Source organism: Antedon bifida, chromosome 9 (genome assembly GCF_963402885.1).
Source record: "Antedon bifida chromosome 9, ecAntBifi1.1, whole genome shotgun sequence".
NCBI lineage: Eukaryota > Metazoa > Echinodermata > Crinoidea > Comatulida > Antedonidae > Antedon > Antedon bifida.
Genome location: NC_136234.1, coordinates 9143052 through 9169810, shown reverse-complemented (window position 1 = coordinate 9169810; position 26759 = coordinate 9143052). Strand labels below are relative to the sequence as shown.

Genomic DNA, 26759 nt, shown 5'->3' with positions numbered 1-26759 from the left:
CTTTGACCAAAAATTGGATCGAAAAAAAATGTATTTACCTGAAAAATATCTAATTTAAAGCAAAAAATGGTCAAATTGGCTGCCAGCCAATGGATTTTTGGTTGAATTTAACCATTTATTTTGTCATTTTATAAGTGAAAACATTTTTTGTTTCCGTTTTTTTTTCTATGGAAGTGATTAACTTTATCAAAACTACAAAATAACATATTCAAAGTCTGATTTAATTAATCTTCATTTTTCATGTTTTTGGGGGACAATACATCTTTAAAATTAGTGACTTATTTCTATTTTATATCACTGTGCTCCATCGGTGCCAAATTTGGTCCACTGGACCGGTTACCGTAGTACTATTTCGGAAGTTAATAAAGGCATAAATCATAAATGGCGCTCCGTAGAAGTAGAGAATGCTCCAGTCGTCAGAATGACGCTCTGAATATACCTCAAATACGTCAATTTGGGACCGCTAGTAATTCTCCAAAATACGTCAACTTGAGGGCGGCAAACATTTTTCAAAATACGAGAGCCTTTCCTAATTTCCATTAATATATTGAGAGTGCAAGGTAAAATTACAGTTTAATGTGCTAAAAAAAATGTCTTCGAGTAAAACAAATACATTTTAGTTACAAATGAAATTATTGTAAGGCATAATTTTTTGTAAATAAAATGCCATAGAGTAGCCAATTATTTTTCTGGATTTGGAAGTCATCCGAAGTGTAGGCCTACTAGGCCGTTTATGGTTGAGTAGGCCTATAGATGATGGATTTCCTCAAGAAGTTTGTGTGGACTTTTGGATGATATTTGTTCTCTCACCTTTCCTTCCCTTTCTCTTCTTCTTTTGATGGCGCATTCATCACACCATCCAGCAGCCTTATTCTGTATGCATTTCCTGTGTAAATGCTTACTACACAATGGATACATGGTGGTATCTTCATCTGGTGGCATACGGCAACTGCAAACGACACTTACTTTCCATGCATCATCATATTTAACACTATCTTTGGTAATAACGATATTGTAACCTGTCCTCATAAACTTCCTTAAGTTTCTTTCTTCCAGGCCTTTTTATGAGAGTTTCTCTTATCGTTGTTTCATCTGTATTAAATTGTAATAAACTGGGGTTTAGACCGTAACATATGGTAAATCGCCGTTCCGCAACCTTTGGGTCGCGAAAAAAAAATGATGGGTCGCGAAATTGTTTCCGATACTGAAAGTTATCAATAATTATACACTGATCTATATGTGACATTTTCTCAGTTTTGTAGAATCTGCAACACTGATTACATTTTACATCTACAGTTTTTCCCTATGTTGACGCGCGGCGAGTACCGTAGCGTACACACAATTGGGAATCGACGACGAGGCAATGGACGCTTTTGACGCATAGTTCGTTGTTAATATACATGTGGGTAATCCCCTTTTAAGTCGTGGATTTAATAACCTACCAACTGGTTCAATGACGGTGGGAACTTTTACAATGAACATTAGAATAATAAAAAGAACAATACAGGTCCATCCCAAATTATACTCATTGCGATGTTGTTCAGGCCCTAGCCAGAGTAAATGTGTTCACCGTCGGGAAAAGTAAGTTCCGATCGTTTTCCCACTATAATTGGAGTGTCATTTCCGGCCAACTAGAGGTGCTATTTATCATGATTTTTACGTCGCGAGAGTACCATTTCCAGCCATCTTCTTCTTCTTCTTTGGAATACTGCTTAACGATCCTTAAGGATCAAAACAAGCAGGGTTTGTGCGCATGCGGGGTCTTTGATATTTAGTCTCTGATTTCAGGTGATATGTTTTTTAAGTGTTCCTTTAATGCTTCCTTGAAAGATTCAATTTCTTTAATGTTCTGTATATTTGGAGGTAGTTCGTTCCAGTCCCTAGTTGTTCTCGGCACATATGAGAACTTGTAGGTATCAGTGCGTGTTTGGTGTTAGATGAATGATTTACTGGTTGAAGATCGACGGGTTTGCCTTTGAGCCGGCGCCAGATAGGAATGGAGTGGCAGAGCCAGATGGCCCCAATGGCTTTATGTAAAGTAACAAGACGTGATGTTTTTCGCCTTAGGGAAAGTGGTTCCCAATTCAGATTTTTCATTAGTTCTGTTACGCTCTGTTGCCAGTCATAGTTGTTATGGACCATTCTGGCTGCTCGCCGTTGAATTTTACCAATTTTTTGTCTGAGTGGTGAAGGGGCCCCAGACCCCGGAACAATATTCCAAGGTTGGCCTTACAAGTGCAGTGTATGCAGTTGCTTTAGTGTCCTTATTACAGAAACTTAGGTTTCGGCGAACAAAACCGAGAGTTTTATTGGCTGTACTAACTATTCTGTCAATGTGTGTGTTCCATTTCAGATTGTGAGCAATGTCAACACCTAAATAGGTGTGGATGTGAGTCTCTTGAAAGATCCAATTTCCTGACTGTATTACAATTGGATTTTTTGATGCCGCAATTCTGAGGAGAAAGCATTTGTTTACATTGAAGGACATCTGCCATTTTCTCTGCCATATTGACAGAGTGTCGAGATCTTGCTGCAGTAATTTTGAATCATTTTTTGTTTTAATTTTGTTATACAAGACGCAGTCGTCCGCGAATAAATGGTGGTACAGTTTATTCCATTTGGTAGATCGTTTATATAAATGAGGAACAAAAGCGGACCTAAAACCGCCCCTTGTGGTACTCCAGACAAAACATTGGCCCATTTGGCGTGCTCGCCGCCTACAATTACTCGCTGTGATCGGTTTACAAGAAATGTAGAAATCCAATGATTAAGTTTGCCGCAGATTCCATAATGTGATAATTTCAGAAGTAAATGCTGATGTGCTACAACATCGGTCTGGTGTTGGCTATTTTGTGCAAAGGTGAGATCATGTACAGTTTGGATAAGTTGCGTTTCACACGAATGCTTGCTCCTAAATCCGTGTTGTTGATCGGTGAGAGTATGGTGTTCATCAAAATAGTCCATAATGTGGACCACGTGTTCAAGCAACTTACAGCACACCAAAGTAAGCAATACTGGCCTATAATTGTTGGGTTTAGTTCTCTCCCCTTTTTGAAAATTGGGGTGATGTTTATGCTAATTTCCTGGAGCTTTATTTGGTGTGAGTCATTTGAGTAATTTTTCAATGCCGTACCAACAGTAATATCAGGAATAGGTGTGTGTTTACAGGGCTCAACTTGGGGGATAGATGTTAAATCCTCCCAGATGTGAACTGGGAATTTAGTAGTTCCGCTTTTGTGATGGTATGCCAGAGGAGTCTTTCTTTAAGCTTTTTACGAAAGACTAAAACTGGTTTTTTTTATTCCAAGCAAAATTCACGGATATGTCTCCTGTGAGCAGATCTTGTTATTTTAAAGGTGTGTGTCCGTATATTTTTAGTCGCGTGGACGCGACTCAATAGTTCACTATGTCGGTCGGTCGGTCTGTCTGTCTGTCGGTCCGGTATCACTATGCGTTTTATCGCTTTTCTGTACTTTTTGAACTGTTTTGATGTACAGAAAAGTTTTAAAGTACATTACTTTTTGAAAGTTCATTTTTTCTGAGAGCACGCGACTTATGGCTGTTGGCCTTGTTTTAAATTTGTCCCAGTCTGCTACATTGCCAGTTTTTCTGGCTTTGTTGTAGGCTTTCTGTTTGAGCCGTAGCATTCTCTTAATTTTATTGTTTATCCACGGTGGTTGGTTTGTTTTCCCAGACATTTTAGTTAGTATATGTTTGTCCAATTCAAACAACTTGGCTTTAAATTGTTTCCACAAATCCTCCACACGAATAACATCACTCCTGGTGTCATTTTGCTGGGTGATAGTTTCTACAAAATTGTTACTGAAGTTTTTCATGTCCTGTTTGAGTTCGATCATGTTTGCCTTATGATACAAATAAACTTTTCTGGGCATTTAGTTTTGGTTTCAAGTTCATGGTGATTACTGCAATTCCGTCGTGATCACTACATCCCGGTATTACATTGGAACTATCGACTAGGGTAGAGTTATTTGTGAAGAATAAATCCAAAATCCTATTCTGTCGAGTAGGATACATAACCTGCTGCTCTTGAGTTGAAATCTGAAGTTAGGTCAATTAGTTGGTGACAGACATTTCTTGGATCATTTCCTGGTCTAATGGTTTGGCTCTCCCAGTCTATATCACCTAGGTTAAAATCTCCACCTAACCAAACTAACCTAACTAGACTAGAAGAACTATTTGACATCTCAATGGTCCATTGTGAGAATAATGATGTGGAAAAATTGGGCATTCCACAATTGCAACAAGTCCATGAAATGTTGAAATTAGCAAGAACTTCATAATTAACAGTGTTCATGCCCATGCAGTTCATCCTTGGCATTTATCGCATTGAACTGCTTCTTGGCTCCACGTACAAGGATTTTGGCAGTACAAGCAAGGAAAACTTGAGCATGAATCATTTTTGCTCTCATTTGCATTTGGGCCAGAGTTTATTTCGCAGGGGGGGGGGGGGGGGGGGCTGGAGAGTTGGTGAATTTTGTCCAAAATGGGAAAATTTCTCTCCAGAATGGGGAAGTGATATGTCCAAAATAGGGAAGCTGTCCAATATAGAGAAATCCGATTTGTCAAAATTGGGGAAATTTCTTTCCAGAATGGGGAAGTTCTGTGTCCAAAATAGGGAAGCTGTCCAAAATAGAGAAATCCGATTTGTCCAAAATGGGAAAATTTGTGTCCAAAATGGGGAAGTGCTGTTTCCAAAATAGGGAAGCTGTCCAACATAGAGAAATCCGATTTGTCCAAAATGGGGAAATTTCTGTCCAGAATGGGGAAGTGCTAGCTGTGTCCAAAATAGGGAAGCTGTCCAATATAGAGAAATCCGATTTGTCAAAAAATGGGGAAATTTCTGTCCAGAATGGGGAAGTGCTAGTTGTGTCCAAAATAGAGAATATGAATAGACCACAATTTTTATGTACATACAGCCTGACAAAAACTGTTTATATATACTGTATACCTGAACTTTATTCTTTGATATTATTTGCACTTCCATTTTAAAAGTAAACTGTTGATAACAGGCCTCTTGAGCACAAATCTATGCTCTTGATACTGGATCATGACAGAATATTTAAAATCCATACATTACACAATGTCATTGATCAAGCATATTTTAAAGATGTATTGTCCCTTTGACTAATTCCAAAAAAATAAAAAATAAAGATTTCGGAAAAAAGTGGGTCATTTTGAAGTATCATAATAGTTATTAACTTTCACCAAAAATTAGTCGAAAAAAAATTCATTTAACTGAAATACAGACGTTTTTTTGTTCAAAGTTTTTGATCAAAACATATCTCATAATGTAACGCGCTGGTTTGGCTACTCTGTATGCATAATCATAAAACTTCCTTGCGATCTGTGTGAAAATACCTTCTCAACCGTGACGAGTTGTAAACAATCCTAATTAGCATCATGCATAATACATACTAGTGGTTTGAAATCTTTGTTTACTTTCACTTGCGGCGATTTTCGAGACGAAATGTAATCAAATTAATTTACCTGTTAATCACGTAAACTTGTTGGTTTTGGCTCGAATTTTCGACTTAAAGTGAACAACTTTAATATTACTTTGATATGGCCAATGTAAATTTAGAATATTTTTACCTTCATTTTTTGTGTTTCAAGGGACATACATCTTTAATTACTTCTTGCTTACAATCACAAGAACTGCAGAATAGTGGATTGAGTTTTGGTTTAAAATAGAATATTCAATTCATATGAATACAGTATGTATGCCAGAATATATTATTGTCTAGTTCTGTGTCTATCTTCGAGATCCAAAGAATGCAGGCTTCCAGCTACTTGCTATTGGAGGTTTTTCTTTTTTCTCTGCATTGTATCTCACTAACTGTTCTTGCTCCTCCTAAAATCAAAACAGATATTTTTAACAATAAAAAAAATGTTATATTTCTGCACACCATTGACACTGCCATCAGCATTAGCCAGATATTGTTAAATTAATTAGACATCTGTATTTTGTTGTCACAAAAGGCTAACAATTTGTTTTCATTGAGTGTAAAATATTCATTTAGGCAATTCACCTTGAAACATTTTGTAAAGTTGAGATAATAAAAATAATAATTTTAATAACTTAATATAAATAAAGAAATGATAAAGATTTCTTAAGAAAAAGAAACTGTAGAGGAACTATGATTGATCAAAAAATGATTAAAAATGTTAATTCTAGAATTGTCCTATGAGTTTAATGTAAATATTATTATGTGTACTATATGTTCTTTATCTCTGTTATGGTATACTGTACAATAAATATTCTTTTATAAGTATCATTATAAGTTTTAATTTGATTTATTTTCTTATTTTATTAAAGTATATATTTTCCATAGGATATTTCCAAAATGAACCCTAATAAAATCATCCTTCATCCAATAACATAACCTATGTATGTTTTTGAATTTCATATATTTTGTATATAATGTTTGTTTATACATATACACGTCTAAATATATTGTCTATTATAAATTTATTTGAAGTTTAAGGTGTAATTGAAAAATTCACCTCATGAGTTGGGTTTTTGAAACAGCCGGTTTATCTCAAAACTTACACCACACGCGACCATTACATGTGTAAATTGTGAAGTCCGAACAGGCTCTATGTCAGGATTGAACCCTGGACCTTGGGATTGGAATTCAAGCAAGCTACAGCCCTACTACAAATTTTAGTTAAGATCATCATATTAATGAAATAACTCCTCTATTGCAAATAATAATAATAAAATACATAGCAGTATATTATTAAACAAAAACAATTCCAAAAACTATGGAATACCATAAAAAAAATAATCCCTAAAAATAAAACCTCTGTCCATTCTGTTAAAACTGGAAGTGGTTTCACAACTTCTGACAAATAAACAACAAATCAATTTAATAGTTATTTTACCTATTTTATCTATTGGCAATTCTCTTGCCAACAATTTTACTAATAGATCGCAAATTGTAAAGATCAAATCCTCTTTATATGTACCCAAATCAATAAATGTTGGGGTCCCTCAAGGCTTCATACTTGGGCCTGTCTTCTTTATTATCTATATATAAATTATGGTTAATTCAGACATAGGCGAGCACAATGGAAAAACTTTGCGACAAATCTCCGTCTTGGATACCTACCAGATCTATCTCAAGATGTACCGCGAAACGTAGATTTGATTATTATTTAATTCTCACTATTACGATATTGTTCTATATTTCTATCTTAGGAAGATATTATAAAGGGTTTAAAACAAAATTTCTGATTTCATCGTTAGACTTTTAACTGTACGCGGTTGAAGTAATTTCTGTAATAAAACATCACTTAGAATAATAATCAAACTGTTATCTACAATTTACCAAGCATTTGTTAATCTTTTTTACCACTTGATATATCTGTTAGACTTTAGAGGATTTTATTTTATTATAAATGTTACCATATTATTAAGACTAAAAATTAAACGTATCTCTCGAATAAGCACCTCCCTCAAATGAACTCCACCTCCCCACCTCCGCCCTACAAGGACCCTACCAAACAATAAACACTATACTTTAAAATCACCTAAGACACTGTAAAACAGAGTAGGTTTAGTTTCTACAAACATCAAGCATTTCAATAATGGTAACCGACCGAAAACATAAAAGCTTTTTTACCTGAGTCATTATCATTCCGACAACCATCGTCTACACTTCCTAGAGGGAGAGCAAGCGAAGCGAGCTCACCCTCTAGTATATGTTAATTCACTACCAGATAGTTTATCTTGTAAATGTTCAATGTATGACGATGATACTACATTTTTATTTTCTTCATCTGACTCTGTTAGCCTTCAAAGGGATATTGATGTTAATGTAAATATTATTTCCAAACTAACCCTTAACACTAAAAAGACTAAATTTATAGTCTTCGGAACAAAGTTTTGCAAACAAACGTATAAGCATAATTCGAAGAATTCGATATTGCCTACTTGCAAATGCAATAGTAATTCCTTGTTTTGACTATTGTAGTTCTGTTTGGTATAATTGTAATAATAATATTAACTCACTTCAAATACTACTAAATCGACTTGCTAGGTTACTTTTATTTGCTGACATTACCATGAATGAATTAATGGAAGAAACTTACAGACAAATGTGATGAGCAATTGTTGATGCTAGTTTTTTAATGTTTAAAAGATATTGCTCCTTCATATCTATCAACCCAGTTTCAATTTATGCACACCACTCATCATAAAAACACATGTAGTCAATCATCAAATACCCTAGTTACTCCAACATGGACAAATTTACAAGGTAAAAGGACCTTCCTCTACCAATCTTGTAAACTCTGGATTTACGCCAAAATTAATGAATTTAGAAGTATTTAAGAGCAATTTTAGTATTTAAAGTTTTTTTTTATTACATATGTATAGATTATGCTTTAATTTTGTAGTTAACCCTTTGCAAAAAAACAACCTATGTTTCATATATCGCATCGTTTCATATACAAATGTATACGAAAGACAGGAAATATAACAGGAAGTTAATTGCAGTATACGGCCGTATACGATCAGTATACGGCTCGTATATGACCCGTATACAGCCGTATATTACTCGTATACGACTCCTAAATGATCTGTATACAACTCGTGTATGAGACGTATACGACTACTTGACCACAAAACCTCCATGTTTTAACAGTCTAATCTAAACAAATTCCCGAATTAATACAATTGTATGAAACAGAATATTATCACTTGTTGCAATTAAGACCGTCTTGAGGGCGCTTTCTAGCTGCTGCCTTCTCCTGTTTACTTGTTTATTTTATGGTTATTTTTTCTCTTAGTTTGTGGACTCTATAGTTGCTTTCCACTTGGAAAGGGGTGTTTTGTTTGCCTAGAACTTTGTCATTAGCTGTACTTTTGATTAAACTTAAGGAATTGTGTAAGTTGCAAGTTTACGTTGCTAGGCCTGATGAGACAAAAATGACCTGCCCAATGGTATGTGGTGGTAGCCTACTTGAGGCCAAGTCTTGTATTATTGAACAAGCTAAGATTGGAAGCCTAGGCCCAAGTCTACCACGTTTCCGACGTGATCGAGGTAGCAGAGGTGGTGGAGTTGCATTGTTCGTTCGTGACAATCTAAAGACCACAGAGTTAGAAGTTTTTGTTCCGGAAAACATTGAATGCCTTTGGAGAAAATACAGGTCACCAAATCTTATAGGTAATAGTCGGAATATATACATTTGCGTTGCATATAATCCTCCACATTCTCCAGTAAGCCATATTCTGATTGACCACATCATTTCAACCATTGACGTTATTCGTACGGAGGAGCCTTGTGCTCATTTTATGATTACTGGAGACTGGAATGACTTGAATACGTCAATGATAGTAGACCATGTTAATTTGTCACAAGTTGTTAATTTCTCAACACGTGGAGATGTGTGCCTTGACAAGATTTTCACAGATCTCGGCGAATTATACCACCAGCCACTTGAAGTTACCACCATTAGGAATGAGCGATCATGTATGTATACTCCTCAAGGCAACGGAGGAAGTACCTCAACGGAAAAAACGAATTGTTACCTTCAGACCTATTCGAAATTCATCAATAAGAGACTTCGGCCATTGGATTACAAATGAGTCCTGGGATTGTGTGTTGCAACAGGAGGATCCTGAAACTAAAGCCTCTATTTTTACTAATACCTTGAAAGAGGCATATACTGAATATTTTCCACTGGTTACCATTAAAAAGAGAGATAATGATCAACCTTGGGTTACAAATCACATTCGTCGACTAATCCATTGTAGAGAGTTGGCCTTTAAACGTAATGATCAAGAACTTGATAGGAATTTAAAAAAAGATTAAAAGACAACTAAAAATTGCTAAAAGAAAATTCTATACAAAACATGTAGCAGCATTGAAAGTTACAAAAACCAGGACAGTGGCATAAGAAAGTGAAATCGCTATGTGGTATGTCTGGACCAAAGAAGATATCTACAGTAGATGCGGCAGAGTCTCACAGGCAACTTGAGGACTTGAGCACGCATTTCGCTGACGTATGCAATCACATCCCAGCCCTGAATAGTAGCCATCTACCTACATATCTTCCTTCCAGAGCACCACCAGTAATTTATGAGGGTCAGGTCTATCAAGAGTTATGTAAACTATCTGTTACCAAGGCTACTCATGATATTGACATACCAGCAAGAATCATTAAAGAGTTTGCTCTTGAATTGACTTTACCGCTTACTAATATATTTAATTGCTGCCTGGAAAAGAGCGTTTTCCCAAAAATATGGAAAGAAGCTATTATCACAGCAGTACCAAAATCTAAAAGTGCTAGTTCACCAGATGACATACGACCTATATCTTTGACACCGCTATTTGCACGTATGTTGGAAAGGTTTGTGTCTCGCTGGATTACATCAGATTTTTCAAATCAACTTGACAGCCAACAGTTTGGTAATGTTAAAGGAGCCTCCACTAACCATTATCTTATACAGTTGATTGACTTCCTTCATAAGGGTTTAGACAAACCAGGTAAAATGGCGACAGTATGTACGGTGGACTTTACCAAAGCTTTTGACCATATAAACCACACTATTGTGGTGAAGAAGTTGATCGCATGTAACATAAGGCCCTCACTTATCTCCTTTGTATGCAGTTTCCTACAGGAAAGGTGCCAGAAAGTGAGATCAATGGGAATTTTGTCTACATCTAAAACCATAACATGCGGGGTCCCACAAGGTACCATACTCAGACCTTTGCTGTTTTCGGTAATGGTTAATGATGCGGCAGAAGATACCGAAAATAGATGGAAATACGTAGACGACCTTACAATTGCGAGCATCACATCGGTAGTAAATCCTTCTCAAGCCAGTCTACAGAGTGTCCTTCAAAATCTTGCTACCTGGTGTATGTCAAATGATACAACGCCTAAACCCAGCAAGTGCAATACGTTACGTGATGTAAAAACTTCCAGGGTAGGCTTACTTCGGCCCATGGGCCCAACTGAGGGCCCCTATCCCCAACCCTCCGGCGCATTGATAAGCAGCGCGAGTTAATCGAGTGACACAGTAGGCCTGTGATTTTTACCTAATAAAACCAAATCAATTTTAGTCTTAATATGGCCTTTTGCAATGCTATTAAAAAAACCTGAATAAAGTTTAAAGCAATCTCATTTATTCTGTTAAAAGTAAGTAAAAGAGGCTACTAATGTATCATCAGTACAACTTTATATAATAGGCCTACGTGATGTTATATTCTCCAAACATCATCACCCGATTTAATATAGCCCTCTAATATATCATACAACATAATAATGTGTTTTACGGTAGGTATTGTTAGGGTTTATTTAATTTATTTATCCAAAGGAAATTTACTGAAAAAAATGACAATACGGGTATCAGTCGCTGGATTTCATTGGAGATACAAAATAAAATAAGCAAAAAGCTAAGAAAAAATAGATACTGTACATTTTTTTAATGTAATTTAACCATCCCGCAACTGACTTTAGTTACTGGGGAGTAAAGAATGGTTACAATCCAACTAATTACCTATTTTCCCACAAAATGTCAAAGATCATCATTATCATCTAAAGTAGTGGATACTCTGGTATTCATAACATTTAGAATAAAGTATTAAAGTTTATTTCGGAATTGGCGGTTAGAGTCTAAGAACACGTTGAAGCAAATCTAACTGTCAGTTGTTTATATGCCCAAGCCAAATCAGAAAGGGCCTTTGATGTGCATTATATAAACACGGCATTGCTCTCATTCACTCATTACATTATTTTTTACAAATCACAAACAACCTTTGCCTGTACCAAAAAAATGAGCACTCATGAAAATAGTCAGGAAAATGGGCTGTGGATTGATGTTATGAAAGCGAAATATGGGAATCAACCCTTAAGGTCACACTTTACCGATATTTTAGACCGATATCAATACAAAAATATCGGTATAGTGCATAACAGCGGGGGCGGTCACACTAGAGCGATAATCGAGATGGTCATTGGGAGCCAAATCGGTCGAATGGCTTCTATAACGATTTTTTTTTTTGTATCGCCCGATAATTTTGTTTTTAGCCAATCAGATGATGGTACGTCATACCCGTCATCAACCAGTGAATTTCTCTCCACACTCGACTCTCCTCCTCCCCTCTGTCGCGCAATGGCTGACACAACATCAGACGTTGTTTTGAAAACACTGATTTTGAACGTTCAACTAAACACAGTTCTGTATGACAAGGGACACGCCGATTACAAAAAAAAAATAAAAAAAAAATAATATATGATTGGCGAGAGGGTTGGAATGACTGGAAGGTGATTAACTAACAGCTATTATTCCAGGCTAGGCACGCGTCTGCTGTAGGTCTAGGCTAGTACTATGTTGTAGAGTAGACAGCAGTAGTCCGCAGTCTTCAGTCAGCGCGCGCCCACGGGTACGACTACGGCGGGCAGTGGACCAATATCATGTGGTGGACCAGCTTGGCCTAACTAGTAAGCGTAGGCCACAGAATATGGTTTATGAAATGAAAAATAATAAAAATACTAAAAATACTAGTAGTAATATTGCATAATAATCTTCACAATAGATTTGATTAAATTTACAACATTAGCAAATATATTATTATTCTCGAATAATTAATAGAATATCAATACTAGGCCTAGTACTATAGGCCTATTAATATTACATAATAATCTTCACAATAGATTTTATTCAATTACAACATTAACAAATATATTCAAGTTTACCAAAGTCATATCATTATTTAAAATATATTAAAATAATAAAAGGATGTTTTTTCCCAACTCTGAAATTTAATTTAAAACTAAAATATATTACTATGATATGAAATTATTTTAAACATAACATATTTAATGACAAAACAAACTATTTTTTGTTAGGCATTATTATAATATTATTAATTAATAATAATGAATGTTTCTCATTTCATCTACTATTTTATTTCATTATGAATAATTAAACTGCTTTGCCAAAACAAGCATCCGTTCGCCATGGCACTTCACTCGCTGGTGACATAAAGTACTCTTTGAATGTGTGCCTGACTGCTATTGTGTCATTTGAGGCATGATTTCCTGTTAAATTATGATGTGCAGACCTTTGAGCACTTGTGCATTGATATCACCCGTCTTCTGTAAAAAATTGTGCAGACACATAGCCTTGATTATTTTGTCCACATTGTGTTGCTGTAATTGCATCCGCCTTTGGTAGACATGCCACCTTGCTGCCAAAATGCCAAAATGCATTTTCCACTATCCTCCGGGCTCTAGAAAGTCTGTAGTTGTATATTCGTTTGCTTTCATCAAGTTCGCTGCCAGGATAAGGTCTCATTATATTTGATTTCAGTGGAAATGCCTCATCCTCGACAATGACAATGGTTGATTTTCCGACTCTGTAACTAAAAGAAATAGTTTTGTACGAGTCTCCAGTAGCCAAGTATCTGTAAAAAAAAAGATAAATGATTTTAATTTATTCCTTGACTTTAAAATGTACTGTGCAGTATGCAATGTGTTGATTTGTATAACGTTTCAACACAAAAAAATAGATAAATAATGTTTATTGTAACTATTAATTAGTTGTACTACAGTAGCTGTTTACATGATATTTATATTTTCAATCTTTTTTTTAAAACTACACTTTTTTTTATATTTACAGGAGACTTGGCACGCAAGAAATGGGGCAACATCAGGGATGCTTACAGCAGCAGTAAACGAAAAGCTGCATCTAAAAGTGGAGATGCCAAAAAGTACATAAAGAAGTACAAATTCGAAGACATCTTGTCCTTTTTAAAACCATTTATCCAACACAGAGAGTAAGTAAAATCTAATGTTAATAATAATAATTAATTCAATTCTGTATAAATAGTAAACAACATAATATATTTACTAAACAAATGAACATTTTGCCTGCGGTTCAAATGTATATCACATCAAAGGTAATATAAGTCTGTAGACCATTAACAATTGTTTTTCATTTCAGGACCTCAAGTAACCTCAATAGTCCAAGTGAACTATTAGGTAAAAGCCATATTAGTGATGAGGACATTCCAGACTTGCCACACACATCTACACAAAACCCACACCAAAATAAAAGAAAGTTACCAGATGACAGTGATAGTGTTGACATTGACAAATCAATTTTGAAGTATCTGGAAGAAAACAAGAAAGACGACATTCATTGATTTTTTTTGTCAATGGCTGAAATTTTAAGAAAACTGCCTGAAAGGACCAGGGCTGACATCCGATTTAAAATTCACAAATTGGTCCATGAGGCTGAGATAGAGTATTTGTTTTAGGTTTTGAATTTTATTGTTAAATGTGACTTTATTTTATAAAAATAATTGTATATAAATTAATTATTATTATTGTTCCACACACACTTTCGGGTTGTTGAAAATGTTGTTTTTGTACATTAACAACATTGACAAGAAAAATAAATTAACTTGTATTTTTCCGGGATGACACTATATTTTCTTATTTTAAATATTTTAATTTAGCCGGCAATACTTCAAAGAAGGCAATTAAAATAAACGTTTTTTAATTTTGAATTAATCAGTGTTGAGTCTCCTTTGTTTGGGTATTTATTACTTAACTTTTATTTCATTTAAAAAAATAAACAAAATAATCTCATAGCAATATTAATGCCGAAAATGTGGGGTTACTGATCAGTAGTAGTCTAGGCCTAGGTCTATAATAATTAGTTGTAACTCACCCTAGTCTTGTAGTAGTACTACTAGTAGGCCTACTGCTACTACTACTAGGCCTAGGCTGTTACTAAAGTAGGTACTACTGTACTCTAGGCGCTAGAGAGGCCTGCTCTAGCTAGTTAGGGGCCTGTAGTACTAACTAATTATGATTAGTGCTCAATTATTTATTATATTTAAGAATTATATACTTACCTAAGACATATTGCTAGCCTTTCCTTTGCACTTACACTCTTTCTAAAGAAGGTGTCTTCCTTTTTTATTTTACCTCGTACCAAGTCTAAAATAGTATAGAACTGTTGCTCTGACATTCTGAAGTATTCATAAAATTTGTCGTCATGATAAGACAATTCTCTGAACAATGTATGGAATTCCCCATACATTGGCCTAGATTCATTGATTGGGTGTACCCACAATCTACGTCTTTTTTGTCGACGTTTTTGTCTTCTTAATAACAAATACATCAGAAGTACTTTTTCGCTGTCGTCTGCCATCATGTAATTTTAACTTTAATTAGTATATACGTACATACAACAACAACTTTTTCTAACCGTTGGGGGCGTCATCACAACGAAACGATTGCGGTTGAAGTGTGACCGCGATTGAGAACGATAAGTCACGTCCGATAGTTATTGGTTAGGTGTGACCGGGCCTATACACAGATTTCCACGGTAGACAGCCTAAGTTTGCTGATGGCATATTGCCTTGAGCACAACGCAACAGAACGAAACAGAACAGAAGAAAAATGTAATTTAAAGCATGGTCAAATTGTCTGGAAGACAATGAGTTTTTGGGTAATTTAACTGTTTATTTTGTCTTTTTATAGGTGAAATAATTTTTTTCCCCCGTTTTTTTTCTTATGGAAGTTAACAACTTCATTAAAACTGCAAAATGGCCTATTCAAAGTCCGATTTTAAAAATATTTATTTTTCATGATTTTGGGGGACAATACATCTTTAAGAAAAGAGTTCTGAAACATGTCCTATACCATCCAACACAACAGTTATATATGCATTTGCACCTCCTAGCTCACATTCACATTCTTCTCAATATTATACGTTGGAAAGGTAAACCTTAAGTATACAATACAACGATGGCCGTTAAGAGCACACAATGCAAATGCACACTGGTTTAATGCACTGTTTAAATACATGAAGAAAATGGCTGTACTGTATCGTCACAATTGTGTTTTGTTTTCTTGTGACGACAAGGCGAAGATTGACTATGGAGAACCAGGACATGCTTTATCATCTGGAGTTTGTGGGAAGAAATCAATCGTTCCAACAACCAGCTTTTCATCATCAGGTGAAGTTATTATTAAAAAATGCCAGAATCTTGAAGCTCTTCGTCGCCATCAAGAAATTAAAGAAGAAGAAGAATTCAGACGATAGTTTCAACACCAGAAGAAAGAATTGGCCGACTATGCCTCAAAGGAACACCGTTCACAGTATGTAGTTCTGTTTCACTTTCAATCTGTAACAAATATTAAGCCAATTTGTTTGGCAATTCAATAATATTTTTTTAGGTAACAAAGCCTGCAACTGATGAGGAAATTTCTAGCCAAATCAGCAGAAATAGGTGAAGATCTTCCTGAGAGGCAGGCAAGCTTACAAAAACAAATCTAATGTCAAAGGCTGGATACCAACAATTCCTTAACAATCACTGTATTAAATGCAGTGTATATTATTATCTATTAACAAAATTAAAATTTTTATACTACAGATACAAAAATGTGATGATCACAGATGGTTGCCTTACCCTATGCCAGATCCATCAAACCCTGGACATTACAAGAGTTTTGAGGAAGTATATGGTGAGGAGACTAGTGAAGACCACATGCCATCAAAACTTAATGATGTTAAGAAAGTGTCTGTAGAACAACAGGTATATTTTAAAGTATATAAAGAAATATTCTATTCTTTTTCAGGGCTGTACATCAAAAACAACTGCACAAAACGTTAGAGACACCGTTCAGTGTAGTGACTGTGGAAAGCCACGATGTATCTATTCTTCACAACAAATAACTCCTAGAGAGCAGCTGCAACTCCAATCAATTTAGCAAAAATATGACAAAACCTGTGGATGCATGATAACGTCAGAAGGCAGTGCACTTGCTAGACAAGTGTTTGCACGTCACGTTCAAGACCCATTGAATGAGCCTACTATTGTGCCACAAAAGTAAATGGCAATAAGGGTATCTGTGCCCAAACAGGGGCAACAAAGAATAAGGAAATGTTGAAGCGTTTCAAAACGGTCCTACCAATGTGCGATTTATGTTTGCAGAAAGGCAATAAAAGTTTGAAATGTGGACCATGCTGCAACAAATCAGAGCCAAAAAAAAAAGTAAAGCATGTACATTGTAGTAGGCTCCTTGTATTGTATTGTAGTATTTTGAAGACACTAGACCTGCAATTTTTTACGTTTTGTAAAAATAATAAATGTTCGTTCTAAGGTTAATTATGATAAAAACCAAAAACAATGCACTACCTATAGTAGAGCGCGTCAATAGTTCTCTCGTAGACATTTCTAGGCCTAGCTTAGTTAGGCTTAGTTTTGTAGGCCTAGCTGGTAAAGAGCAAACATACGAACATCATACGCTAGCTATAGGCCTAGCCTGACATTGTCTTGTTGTTGTTTAATTGTCTTTCCATTACAAATTGGGGAAGATCTGGTATTTTTGCTGCATCACATCAAATATGAAAATATCAATCCGTGTGCGATGCACGTTGGGATTTATAGCGGGCCGCTAATATTATTAGAATCGACTTATTTTTCACAATTGTAACCGTTTAAAGATGGAAACAAATATCGCCATAGGTCCATATAGTATTTATTTTAGATAAAATGTAGTGTGTGACCTTAAAATAGGTAAAAAAAACCTAGGTCTAGTGTTTTTTTCATGTATTTTTACACTTTTGAATCTCAATGAGTAGTACAGGTACTGTGTATACTTTCTTTTTAAAGAAAACATAGAACAAAAAAGTCAACAAATCTATAGAAATAAAAAGACTTGTCCAGTACACATTTTGATGTAATAAAAAACGCTTGAAAACATGTAAAATGTTTAGCTTTTCAGATTGTAGGTATATTACAGTAGACATAACCGGACCCTTAGAAATAAAAATAATATAGAACAACAAAAAAATCAACAAATACACATTTGAATGTCAAAATATACAATTACAGTTTTTTGTTGTTGTTTGTTGAGCTTGTTATAAGCCATACTTTATGTAAAAAAGGGTAGCTAAATGGTTTTAGTGCATAATGCACCGGAGGGAAAAAAAATACAACCTTAAGAAAATTACAAAATTAATTTCTTTTTTGGCTACATATTGTTTACTTTAGCAGTCCCTGACCAATTCTCTGTTTATTTTACATTATGGTTTGTTGGCCAAATGCGAGTTGGATTGAGTGTAAGTCAAACTAAATTATAAAATAAAACAAATTTAATTTGACGCCTTAACGTTATGTCGACAGGAAAACAGGCTTAGGATTTTTGTCTTTCTACGTAAGCTGGATGTTTTACTATATTAGCGGTGGATTGTTCTACATTAACAGTTATTATGACATTAGCTGGCATTTTTTACTTTAGCTACATTAGTAACACACCTCAAATCATTCACATATTAGACACAGAATATTTACACAATTTGCAACTGACATCTTGAAAACTTATTTTACCTGTAACCTAGCCTGGTTCCTTCTAAATGTTTCAATTGGATCATCTTCTTTATTATAGAAATCTAAGACTGGTCTAACATCATCAACTCCACTTGTTGCTATAGCTAAAGTGTAGAAAAACAAATGAAAAATGCATTAGATACGCAGTTTGACAATGTGAACTTTACAGCTATTAAAGGACAGTTTTACCGGTAACCATATTTTTTGACAACGCATTAAGTATGTACATATGATTTCAGAACAATAAACAAGCCGAGCAAAACAGCCGTTATTTTTTTGTTTATTCAATTTTCTGCCATATACTGTACAATACAAAGAAGACAAAACAAATATAAAAGGCAAGGAAAGACCAAACATGTTCGATGTTTTTTATAAGATCTTTTTATCACACTTGTATTTTTGTATTCATGACTTTTAATATTTATAATTGTTTGTTTGTCAACGAAACAAATTTCATTTTTGGACCAATAAAATTCTGTATTCTGTAAAATATTGTATTATATTTATAACACAATTATACTATTTTTAGTAGATTTCATCGGACTGTTTTTTCTACAATTTACCAAGCATTTGTTATTCTTTTTTATCACTTTTCATTATCTACTAGAGGATTTTATTTGATTATAAATGTTACCATATTATTAAAACTAAAAAATTAAACATATCCCTCGAATAAGCACTTCTCTCAAATTAACTCCGCCTCCCCACTTCCATCCTATAAGGACCCTACAAAACAATAAACACTATGCTTAAAAATGTTCTTAATCATCTAAGACACAGGTTAGTAGTAGGATTAGTTTTAGGAATCATTTCAATAATGGTAACCAACCGAAAACGTCCAGGCCAGACTCCTTCTAATAAAACCTTTTTAGCCGAGTCATTATCATTCCAAGAACCATTGTCTACACTTCGTAGAGTGGGAGAGAGTGAAGCGAGCTCAACCTCTAGTTGACCTAATTTTTTTTAAATTCTAAATTGCGTTGTAGAAAATCCAGTTGAAAGTGATCATCACACTAGATCCTTTCTAAAATATGCAAACGGTGATTTTGGTTTACCTAAACAAATTACTACATTTGGTTCCATGGTCAGTTTTTTTAAATACCAGCGACATTAACGATTCTTGGAATGGATTCTTAGACGTGTTGGACAGTGCAGTAAGATACAGCATCCCATCAGTTCCAAGGAAATCCAGAAACCCAAAAAGTCCTTGGTTACAAAAGAAATTAAACCACTTATACAAAAAAAACATATATTTAATAACTAGTGGGTTTGCTAGCTCTCTTTTCTATAGTTTTTTTTTTGATGGATTTTGATTCTCGATACCATCAGAATAAAGAATTGTTTTACTGGACAGCTGTCAGCATTTTGCATAAGTAGCATTAAACAAAATGGCCGCTATTTTCATAAAACATGCTTATTATCTCTGGAAATACTGGACGTAGTGAGCAAATTTTTGTTCACAATGTATATGTTTATATTAGCTCTTACAGAATTTTTTTGTGTAAAATTGACCGGAAACCACATTTTTAGCAATTTTGACCTTTGAACTTTTTTCGCTATCTAAGTAACGGCAGGTCGGAGAGAATTAAAACTAGGAGCAAATTGTTCCCAAGATATACATTTATATTCAGTTTAACAGATAATATTGCTTGAAATTGACCGGAAGTGTGGTTATTGACCTTTGACATAATTTAATAAGTTTATTCTAAAGTATATATTAATGTATAATGTGAAGAAATTTAAATAAAGTTAAGACAAACCGAAAAGTATTAGTAAGTATGAAATAGATATTGTGATTGTATGTAAAATAAAAGAATGATTCTTACTTCTTAGAAACACAGCTAGGTCAAAGAGGGTACGGTCACTGTCATCTCCATCCCATTTCTTGAGAGCAACGCCATTACGTGGTTGTATTTGAAATGCATTTACATTGCAATCAATCATTATGACTTTGGACAGATCTCTGTTCAAACATGAAAGATCCTACAATAGAATAAATATATAGCTGTTCACTCATTTCACCTGAAAATTGCAGACCAAGTTTCTAATAGAAACTGCTGCTCTACCACTAGCAAAGTTACTCCTAGCCACAACATCTAGTCATTACCAAATGAATATTTGTTGACAAGTTGAAATGTCGCACACGTACGTATTTATTACTGAATTATCGTAAAGAATTGTGAACAGATCTACCAATGCTGTCGATCAATGTAACTGGTTTATCAGATGATATTCCAAGATCATCGAGGTGGGCTTACGGTGACTGACTTATCATCCCCACCCTCTCCCAATTATCTATATATTAATGCTACTAAATTTTTGCACATTTTACATATCTCCTCCAAAACCACTGAACGGTACGTGCTCACATTTTGCACACTGATGTTTATTGAGGGGCCGCACACGATATGCTATGTCACTTTCCTGAATTTTAAGGATAAACACTACAAAAGGCCCAAAATAAAGTAATTTGACCATGTTTTGCGAGTTGTAAAAAATGTAAATGAAAAAAAAAAAAACTAAAAAAGCATACACACACACAAAATGATTCCAAAGTCGTGTTTCCACAAAAATCAGATAAAAAAGTTTGTGTCCAAGTTCATCATCTAATTTCGAGTACAGGTAGTGAGTGCACATTTTGTGTTGATTTTAAAGTCCGTTTTATATTCCAATACTTAATTCTATAACTTAACTTATTTATATTTTATCATTAAAATGTTTTTTATTACAAAAGTAGCAAATAGGTAACAAATCTCCCAAACAAAAAAAATAGCAAAATATTAAAAAAATTGAAATAAAATTCACATAATTCTAATAATTTTAATGAATAACATCACAGTTACATCTAAATATTTAGGTGAAATCGAAAGTATTGTTGAAGAGTTTGACAATGACAAAGTAGTCCTTAATTGTTGGTGATTTTAACTCTGAATCAAAGAAAAAATTTGGTAATGAATTGATTGATTTTTTCACTGAGTATAACTTGGTTATATCTGACTTGGAATACTTTGGTCATTACTCAGATACGTTTACTTATTTTAGTGATGCTCACAGTACCACTAGTTGGTTAGCACTCACAGTTCCCATTCTCTGTTGTGTAATTTTATAGTTAATTATGATTTTATGTGTTCTGATCACTTTCCTATTTCTTTTGACTATTTAGGCATTGATATTTGTGATGATTGTAATGAAAAGGGTGAAAATATGGGTGAATCCTCAAAAATTAACAAAGTTAACTGGAATAATGTTAAGAGGGAGGATATAAACAATTTAATGAGATAACTGAATCTTTACTTAGTAACCTTACTCTTAACTGCGAGGGTTTACTTTTTAATGATTCCTCATGTAAATGATGAATGCCATTGCAATGATATTAGTGATTTATACGACAATATTATTGACTGTCTGTAAGTCAGTTCTGAGAGGTGTTTTAAGTCCAGTAAAAATCGAGAAGTCAATGTTTTCCCTGGGTGGAATGATTTCATAAACATGCCCGAGAAGCTTTTTTGAAGTGGCGTGGGTATGGTAAACCCAGATATGGTCACATCTATGAACACATGAAAATCACTAGATCTAATTTAAAAAATGCCCAGTGTAAAGAAAGTGTAAATCTAACGAAGAAATTCTAAGGGCGGACTCGATGGCCAAGTCTTTTGACGATAAGGACTATAATAGTTTCTGGGGTAAGGTTAAGAAATCAAGCTACACCAAAACCCAGTCCAGCATTATTGGTAGTGCTAAAGGGGAAAAAGAAATTTGTGACATATGGCGTCAACATTTCTCCGATGTATTTAACAGTATTAACTCACCTAAACATAGGACTTTTGTAAATGTAAACTGTACAGACAGTGAATTTGATGTTTCACCCCATAATATTAAGCTAGTAATTGACAAATTGCCCAATGCTAAAGCAGCGGGTTATGATAGTCTATGCAATGAGCATTTCAAATTCGCTTCTGAGCGACTTGGTATTATTTTAAGTGTATGTTTTAAGGCCATGTTTGTTCACGGGTTTGTTCCAAGTAATCTCACAAAAGTCATGCTAGTGCTGGTAATTAAATCTAAATCAGGAAATATCACCGACAAAGGGAATTATCGGCCAATAGCTCTGGCATGTGTAGCTTCTAAACTCCTAGAGTCTGTAATGTTACACCTTTGTGGTAATTCACTGGACTCCCATGACAACTAGTTTGCCTTCAAATCTGGTCACTCAACTGAACTGTGTATCTTTGCTCTTAAACAGATTATCGAGCATTACAACAATCATGGTAGCACAGTTTACTGCTGCTTCTTGGACTCTAGCAAAGCATTTGATAAAGTGAACCACTGGACCCTTTTCAAGACCTTAATTGACAGGGATACCCCCTCACATGTAGTTAAGATACTGAGATCATGGAATAGGAATCAGGAATTTGTTGTCAGGTGGGTGGTTCTGTTTCTGATTCTTTCACAGTTAGTAATGTGGTTCGCTAGGGAGGCGTCGTGTCCCATTACTTTATAATGTGTACACCGATCCGTTGAATTGACTGAGTCAAAAGAAGGTTGTGAACTTAACGGTCTTAAACTGAATTGCCTAAGCTTTGCCGATGACTTGGTTCTTTTGGCTCCTTCAGTGGCTGGCTTACAAAGCCTAATTGGAATCTGTGAAAGTTTTGCCAGTGACCATGATATTACTTTTAATGAAACCAAATCCAAATGCTTGCTATTTTGCCCGAAAGTCCGCAACCTCAAAGGTGTTCCACATATTACCTTAAACATATTACCTCTAAACGCACTTTCTGACGAGTGGTTGATGAGATATTCATATGGCCAATTTCTTGACCAGTTTTGGCAAAAGTTTCTCATTAGAATGAATAGAAATATGGGTTTTCTGAGTAGTTTGGCACAACAAATATTCCAATACACCCAGTAGGTACCAAGTTACGCACAGTCCTAACTTTGACCATATTGACCTTTACCAAGCATCCCAATTTTTTTTCGGCCAACAGCAAAAAAATGATTTTTATTGATATAAGGAGGCAAACAAACTTAGTTAACATAGTTTGCTAGAGGGTGCAGGTGAACCCTTTCTGGCTCCCCAACTATAATAATGATAATAATATAATGATTAAGTTAATATTGAAAAACTAAAATAATAGTATTCAAAAAAAGTGGTAAAATACAGGATTTTGAACAATGGTTTTATAAGGGAAATTCCTAACCCTAACACTTTTAAGTATTTAGGAATAGTATTTAGTTTTAATGGCTTGTTGAAAGATGCAGAAAATACAAACTGCTCACAAGCAAAATGGAATTGTAAATCGAAAATTCAATTACTTACCTGCCAATGAATGGAATCGAATATTCAATTCCAAAATATTACCGATACTTACATATGGATCAGAGATCTGGGTTTTAAAGGCATAGGGCTGCTAGGCCTAGCACCATTTTAAAAGCCAAAATATTAACAAGATCGAAATAAAACTATTTCCATGTTATATGCTATATTACGCAAGTTTATATATTATTTTATATTATTTATTTTTTGTTTTATATGTTTTATGATGATATGCAATTGCACTGGCATTAAAGATATAACAGCACTCTTTGTGTTCATAATCAGTGTACCATGTCCTGCATACCTGGCTCAGCCTATATATTGTGCCAGTTCTGCGGTACATTTCATTTTGAAACCTGAGCTGCACTGACGAGATCTAATAAGATCGAAACAGTACTGTCTGCAGATTGTATATATATATATTTTTATGATTGTTCAATTTTGATACTACGCAATTTATTATATCTTACATAATTTTTTTTCTAAGTAATTTGACCAACTTTTAAACAATTTCAACTTAAAATCACATCATATGACCACTTCGAATTGGACATTCGCGCACATTTTTGATGGAAAAATGCATCAAAATTATGCCTTTTTTTAAACAGTCATATTTTCTAAACCAAACGATGAAGTTTACTTTTATTACATATTCTGGAAGTTGATGAGTTGTAGATATCGGATCATGCATCAATATGGCTAACCGGACATTCTGACGTCATCATATGGCCACTTGAATATAAAATATAGGATTTTTGTCTCTTTCGTCACAGCTCATCACATTTAATAGAGCGCATCTCCACTTATCTGTAATCCATTTCCCCCCATATTTTGATATTGTCCAGGTCAATTAATTATCTTTCGAATGAGTTATCATTTTTAAAATTTTGATGACGTCATCATGTGCAAAAGACATGTTTAGTTAGTCGTCTTGTGCAGTAGATATAAATATATATATTATACTATTATACTATTCAAAGCCAGTTTTCTAGAAACACACTTATTACCCTTAGAATGCGAGCGGCGAATATAGTCGCATAGATAATTAGGTGTTTGTAAACGTTATTCCCCCTATATAGTAATACCAGAATACCATTTCTTTGAATTTCTAGGTCTTTGTAGTATTGACCAATTGGAAATTTAAAAAAATCGATTTTACATAAAAACATTTTTTTTATGAAAAAAATTTTCAAAATTTGATAATGAAATGTTTATGTGCATTTCACAGGATCCCTGAAAATGTTGCAAGTACGAGGAGGAACAAGGCATATTGATGGTGTTAGAAGGGTCAAGATGCTTTAGGTCTATAGACTTAGAGAAATCATTTAACAAAAAAACACTTATTTCTAAGAAAAATGTAGTTATACTTTTACCTTTATGTGTGTTCCATTAGCATATTTGGTTGCATCTCTGAAAAGCCTATACATGATGTATCCCTGAGGATCAAGTGAATCTAACAAAGGGTATGCAGTCTGAAATAAAAATGTGAATGATTGATTTGATATTTTTCATTATAGTATATACCAAAAAAAAATTCTAATATCTAAAATTTGATGTAGTTATTTTAAAAACATCACAGCCCTCGAAATCGGGACAATCGGCAACACCTTTTTTAGCCAGTGTACCATGTTGTGATGAATAGACAGGGCCTAATGATCTATATCTATTAATGAATATATGTCAAAGGTATACATTGATTGGCCAACATGTGTTAAAATAACTTTAAAAATTCACTGAACCCAAGGCTGTTATAGTGCGGAAGTAGGTGGAGCCTCATTATTCCACAGAAAGGTGTGTACTTGATACCGAATTGTGATTGGTTGTCTAGTTGGGCTTTCAGGAGTGATTATCTTGTTATGTTTGTCAAGCGGACAACTCCCAGATATAATATAGGATTTTTAGCTTTGAATGCAAGAACAAGTCATAAAACTAGTCAGTAGACTTTAAGAAGTCCACAGACCAGATCGTCTGGCCACCATTTGTGGCCATGGAAATATCCATGTGCTGTAGCTGGTTTGTGCGCCAGAAATAATAGTAGTGACTCTCGCACGAGGCGTCTGTAGTACGATCGTGACTGTGAGACTCGAATTTCATGGGAGAACAAGCTATAGAATAAGTTTGTTGACTTCAACCAATCAACAGTCGTGAACCGAACTCATCACAATCAATGCTTGCTGGTTGCAGTAGATCACACCCAGATCAAGCTTCTTTGGGTGATCCGGATTCGCCAGAAATGATATTGATAGCAGACTATTTTATAGCAGGCAGTTAACACTTCTTCTGCTTTCTGGACTCGGGACCTTTGTCTTCCCATATTCTCCCTTTATAGAGTAAGTCCGGAATAGATAGGGATAGTATTCATCAAAATGGTACCAAGAACATCGTTGCTAATTCTGCAGGTGCAACTGCAAGATGCCGTTGGGGTTTACAGGCCATGCTTGCCAGTCACACTAAAGTTGTGGTATGTGTCGTCCACACCTGTGCGCAATTCAGCCCAGTAGGCTGTAAGTCAGGTTATTCCCCATTTACACATCAATTTAGCAACTTCTGTGGTGAGTTAAATAAGCAGAGGCTTTAACAAGGAAATATACATTTAACTGACTACAGTATTCGAGCGTACACACAATGATGTCTGCCGGCAAAAGGGGAAAACACAGAACCACCAGGCCAATGATGGCCTACCTAATAATTAGTCCAGCTTGGTCATAATAAAAGATAGGGTGATAGGGTTTACGCCATTGCCGATCACGGAACTGTTATTTTCCTCGAGTCCCTGTTGAATCTAAAAACTGAAGGAAGGTACTGCCTCTTATCAACTCCGAAATATGTATACGAGTAAACAAAATATTCCCTATATGTTCTGCTGACCGACACGAAAACATTCGCAGGTAAACAAACGTATAAGCATATAAATGAATATAAATAATAACGTAATCATGTTTTCATCATGTGTATCGCATACCACACAAGAAGTTTTTAGGTTTCAGCTGGGATTTTGGCAATTGTTTTCGTTACTTTACATTTTCCGTTCTTCCATTGTGGCGTGTGCAACTTTAGCA

General features: G+C 34.8%; 2 protein-coding genes across 3 annotated transcripts in view; one reads left to right on the top strand and one right to left on the bottom strand.

Moving 5' to 3' along the window:
- Positions 1-5247: 5247 nt before the first annotated feature.
- The window catches only part of LOC144852495 (mitochondrial import inner membrane translocase subunit TIM50-like), a 35555-nt gene continuing 14043 nt past the window's right edge, over positions 5248-26759 (bottom strand). Inside the window, exons 6-9 of one of the 2 annotated variants that reach the window (XM_078710332.1) lie at positions 25074-25172; positions 20210-20366; positions 18384-18487; positions 5248-5872 (exon numbers count right to left, since the gene is read on the bottom strand). In XM_078710332.1, the coding sequence (XP_078566458.1) occupies positions 5774-5872; positions 18384-18487; positions 20210-20366; positions 25074-25172 (459 nt within the window). In that variant the 3' untranslated portion in view covers positions 5248-5773. Of the gene's footprint in view, positions 5873-17541; positions 18312-18349; positions 18488-20209; positions 20367-25073; positions 25173-26759 lie in introns of those variants that run through there. The other variant, XM_078710333.1, reaches the window with a different exon arrangement.
- On the top strand, positions 12154-14180 carry LOC144852273 (uncharacterized). Its single transcript, XM_078710050.1, has 3 exons — positions 12154-12295; positions 13657-13811; positions 13979-14180. Exons 1-3 carry the CDS (start codon positions 12266-12268, stop codon positions 14178-14180), a joined length of 387 nt encoding a protein of 128 aa, XP_078566176.1. The 5' UTR covers positions 12154-12265.